The 4,992-nt window shown below is 47.3% G+C and overlaps 1 protein-coding gene across 5 annotated transcripts in view; it reads right to left on the bottom strand.

Moving 5' to 3' along the window:
* The window catches only part of MDM2 (MDM2 proto-oncogene, E3 ubiquitin protein ligase), a 32,956-nt gene extending 30,232 nt beyond the window's left edge, over window positions 1-2,724 (bottom strand). For 3 of the 5 annotated variants that reach the window (XM_011929286.1, XM_011929288.1, XM_011929289.1), the window contains exons 1-2: window positions 1,829-1,898; window positions 1,615-1,699 (exon numbers count right to left, since the gene is read on the bottom strand). In XM_011929286.1, the coding sequence (XP_011784676.1) occupies window positions 1,615-1,695 (81 nt within the window). In that variant the 5' untranslated portion in view covers window positions 1,696-1,699; window positions 1,829-1,898. Of the gene's footprint in view, window positions 1-1,614; window positions 1,700-1,828; window positions 1,899-2,409 lie in introns of those variants that run through there. The other 2 variants (XM_011929285.1, XM_011929287.1) reach the window with 1 other exon arrangement.
* Window positions 2,725-4,992: the final 2,268 nt, after the last annotated feature.

Below are 4,992 nucleotides of genomic sequence, written 5' to 3'. Positions count from 1 at the left end.
AAAAAAAAAAAAAAAAGAACCAAAAGGAAAATGGCCAGAGAAGACGAGGCAAATCCCAGAAAAAACAAATGACTTAACAAAATGGAGGCCTGGTGCAGTGACTCACGTCTGTAATCCCAGCACTTTGGGAGGCCGAGGCAGGCAGACCACATGAAGTTGGGAGTTCGAGACCAGCATGACCAACATGGAAAAACCCCATCTCTACTAAAAATACAAAATTAGCTGAGCGTGATTGCGCGTGCCTGTAATCCCAGCTACTTGGGAGGCTAAGGCAGGAGAATCGCTTGAACCTGGGAGGCAGAGGTTGCAGTGAGCCAAGATCTCGCCATTGCACTCCAGCCTGGGCAACAAGAGTGAAACTCTGTCTCAAAAAAAAGGAAAGGTGCCCAGCCTCACCAAGAAACTAGGGAAAAATGAATTTAAACAATGGCACAGTACCTTTTATCAAAAAAAAAAAGTAATAATAATTAAAGATTGGTAATATTCAGTGTTGGCAGGAGTGAAACTGTTAGAGCCTTTTGGTGAACAAGTTACCAGCAGCAATCAAATATGAGTAAAATTTAGGACTCAGGAGTTCTAATTCTATAAAATATTTTTCTTTTTCTAAGACGGAGTTTCACTCTTATCGCCCAGGTTGGAGTAAAATGGCGCAATCTTGGCTCACCGCAACCTCTGCCTCCCAGGTTCAAGTGATTCTCCTGCCTCAGCTTCCTCAGCAGCTGGGATTATAGGCACACGCCACCATGCCCGAGTAATTTTTGGATTTTTAGTAGGGACAGGGTTTCACCATGTTGGCCAGGCTAGTCTTGAACTCCTCATCTCAGGTGATCGGCCCGCCTTGGCCTTCCAAAGTGCTGGGATTACAGGGGTGAGCCACCGCACCCAGTCTATAATTCCATAAAATCTTTCTTACTGAAATAGTCACACGGGATGGATATACAAAGCAGCACTATCTGTAACACTCAAAAACAGGAGGCAATTTTTAAAAAGCTGTCAGTAAAGGCATAATTTTTTAAATGGCATACTCATGCTGTGAAATACTATGCAGCCATTAAAAAGAATTCTGTAGACTTTATTGACAAGGATGCAAGTCACAGAACAACTACAGTTTCATCTTGTTAGTACAACAAACAGGACAATAACACAGATTTAAATTCAAATGTAAATACATGTGGGTATGCACACAGAAAAAATCTAAAAGGGAACATGGAGCAAAAAGACGAATTTTCACGTTTTACTTTAAAATGTCTCTAATGACAAAAATCTTTAAAACAAGCATGAATAATTTTTGTGACTTTTAGAAATCATTTTTAAAAATTAAATACTGGGAGGTCAAAAAGGAAAAAAAAATCAGTCACATAACAAACATAACTTCAACCACGCTTAACAATGTAATGGAACTAATTTTTAAAGCCTATGCGGCAAAGGGCTAAGAAAATACTGACCAGTTCTTAACAGTTTTTAACTCCACGCAGATATGCCCGAGATAGCACACTTTAAGTTATGCACATACAATGTCATTTACAGAGCCATGCTACAATTGAGCTATATGAAATTTAGTTTATCACTTCATAAAATAAATTCTTAAAAGTTACACGAGACAAAAATACTAACCAGGGTCTCTTGTTCAGAAGCTGGAATCTGTGAGGTGGTTACAGCACCATCAGCAGGTACAGACATGTTGGTATTGCACATCTGCCTACAAGAAGGGAAAAAAAGACACGATGAAAACTGGAAATCATGAAACATCTGTGAAAAATACATCATATATAAAGGACATAAACAACGCCTTTGTTAAAACTAAAGCTACAAGCAAGTCGGTGCTTACCTGAATCAGTAGAGAAAAAGTGGTGTGCGTCCGTGCCCACAGGTCTACCCTCCAATCGCCACTGAACACAGCTGGGAAAATGCATGGTTTAAATAGCCCCAGCTGGAGACAAGTCAGGACTTAACTCCTTTTACTGCAGTTTCGGAACGTGTCTGAACTTGACCAGCTCAAGAGGAAAAGCTGAGTCAACCTGCCCATGGAATCGGCCCAATCCCGCCCAGACTACGCGCAGCATTCACAAGAGCGACCCAACAGGCCTCTGCGATAACCCGGACCCCCCAGCCGAGGCGGCCCCGCAGCCCCCAGGCCACGTGACCTTTACCCTGGACTCCCGCGGAGACCTCCGAACCACTCCCTCCCCCCACCGCCGCGAGAGCCGTCCGAAACCCCGCCCTCCTCCCTGGCGGCGACTGCCTAGCCCCAGTCCAACAAAACCTCCGCAAAGCCACGTGCCCCGTGCCCCGCGCCCCTCGCCACTAACCGCACAAAGGCTGCGAGCGGGCAGAGGCTGGGAACCAGCAATGGAGGGGACACCGTCACAGCCCAGAACCAGAAGTGACCGCTCGCTGCCGGGCCGGTACCTGCTCCTCACCATCCGGGGTTTTCGCGCTTGGAGTCGGGGGGTCCCTCGAGACTCCCCAGTTTCCTTCACGGGGCCCGCGGAAGCACGACGCCCTGGGCCTCGGGGACCATTCCACTCTCGGGGCCAGGGCACTGGGCGCTCGAATGCACTAATCCGGGGAGGGACGGGGCTCCTGACTGCGAAAGCAGCAGGATCTCGGTCAGAGGGGTCGGGGCCGCCCCTGGGGCTCGGCTTCTTGCTCCATTTTCCCGACACACAGGGCCGGACACGGCCCACAAGCAGCCAAGCTAGCCGCGGTGCCGCGGTGCGCGCCCCCTACCGCCGGAGAGGAGCGCGCGGGGTGTCGCGGCGCATCCGGGCATTTGTGCGCGCGCACACACCCGACCCAGCTTCCGCCAATTGGGTGCGGGGCTCGGCCGCACCGCCTCCGGGAAGATGGAGTTGGGAGTGTCGCCCCGCAGGCGCGGCGGACTCTGATGCGGGGTGGGGGTTTTGGCCGCGAACTGGGCGGGTGGGGCTCGGCCCGGGCGCGGCGCCTGCCTGGCTTGGCACTGGGACACTCCTTTAGCCGTTGCGCTATTTTTGTATTTCTTGTGTTTACACTTCCCGCCCGCGGTGGAAACTGCGACAAATGCGGATCTCCGTGTCGCTGTTACCAAAAAGAAACCAAAATTAACAGCTGTTTAATACGTTAAGCCCACTGCACTAGCCGCTGGAGTTGTACACAAATGAGTTAAGGCCTGTTTTTAAAAAAGATTAAAAATAGCACTTAAGGCAGGCTTATACACTGGTGCACACAGCTGTTCTGGTTGGAGAACAAAGACGCTGGTTACGGTTGGTGGGGAGGGGAGCGGTTACTCCGCGCGTTTAGAATGTTTGGGTTTGTCCGGGCGCGGTGGCTCACGCTTGTAATCCCATCACTTTAGGTAGGCCGAGGCCGGTGGATCACTTGAGGTCAGGAGTTCAAGACCAGCCATGGCCAACATGGGAAACGCCGTCTCTACTAAAAACTACAAAAATTAGCTGGGCATGGTGGCGGGCACCTATAATCACAGCTACTCGGGAGGCTGAGGCAGGAGAATCCCGTGACCCGGGAGGCGGAGGCTGCGGTGAGCCAAGATCATGCCACTGCACTCCAGCCTGGGCGACAGGGCGAGACTCTTTCTCAAAAAAAAAAAAGTTTGGGTTTGTTAATCTACACATTCATTATCATTAAAATATGTATTTATATGTTACCCACTCATTCTGACTCACTTGCCCACAGAGGTGTGGCAAAAACGTTTTTGATGGGGTCTCATAAGTTGAGGACATAAAGAATTGAGTTAGCTAAACCCAAAAACACAGCTGTTGCAAAGAAGGAACACCTTTCTTTGGTCAGTAAGTGATTAGCTCCTTGTGAACAAGGGCCTTTTAAAATAAAGTTATATCCTTCCCTTCTGCAGCTTTTTTTATAAAGTTATATCCTTCCCTTCTCTTGCTTCCCAGCCTACCAGAAAGGAACCTTCCTTAAACATAGTGGTCACTCAGTTGATTGAAGTTGATTGCCAATATTATTAACTTAAGAGATTTAATATGTGGCTTTTAAAAAGATAATCTCATCTTCATTAGATCAAATACAGTGGGGTTTCTAATTGTTAGATTCAGTGCTTGACATTGGATGAAAGAAAATCTCAAGCAGTGAGAAAATGTAAGCATGAAAAGAAAAATAAGTGATACCTCTGGGCACGGTGGCTCACGCCTGTAATCCCAGTACTTTGGGAGGCTGAGGTGAGCGGATCACGAGGTTAGTAGTTCAAGACCAGCCTGGCCAACATGGTGAAACCCTGTCTCTACTAAAACCACAAAAATTAGCCGGACCCAGTGGCGGGCACCTGTAATCCTAGCTACTCGGGAGGCTGAGGCAGAAGAATCGCTTGATCCCGGGAGGCAGAGGTTGCAGTGAGCAGAGATCGCGCCACTGCAGTCCAGCCTGGGTGACAGAGCAAGACTCCGTCTCGGAAAAAAAAAAAAAAAAAAAAAAATTCTGTAATGGAAAGCCATCAGTATATTAGTGACTTAAAAGACATGTATTAATGAGAAATGGCTATAAAAGATAATAGCATTCGTAATCTTACATTGAAGAACAGGAAGACAAATTACAGGTAAAGATCTAAATATCTAAAAAATTTAAATCTAGAAGAAAATATAGGAATATATTTGCAAGATAGGAGAGTTCTTTCCAAAGCATGCTAAGAAATTCAAAAGCCAACAAATTTTACTTCATAGAATTGTTCTCAATGGGGAAAAGAAAACATAAAAGCAAATGCTACATTAGTGAGCAACAAAAGTTAAACATACTTGAAACACATAGAGCTATTCCAACTACTAAGAAAAATTTTAAAGAACCAAAAGGAGGCCGGGCACGGTGGCTCAAGCCTGTAATCCCAGGCGGATCACGAGGTCAGGAGATCGAGACCATCCTGGCTGACACGGTGAAACCCTGTCTCTACTAAAAAATACAAAAAAAAAACTAGCCGGGCGTGGTGGCGGGCGCCTGTAGTCCCAGCTACTCGGGAGGCTGAGGCAGGAGAATGGCGTGAAC

This window comes from Colobus angolensis, unplaced genomic scaffold (assembly GCF_000951035.1).
Source record: "Colobus angolensis palliatus isolate OR3802 unplaced genomic scaffold, Cang.pa_1.0 Scaffold80, whole genome shotgun sequence".
NCBI lineage: Eukaryota > Metazoa > Chordata > Mammalia > Primates > Cercopithecidae > Colobus > Colobus angolensis.
The sequence above is the reverse complement of the archived record's forward strand: the minus strand, read 5'-3'. Positions and strand labels throughout refer to the sequence as shown.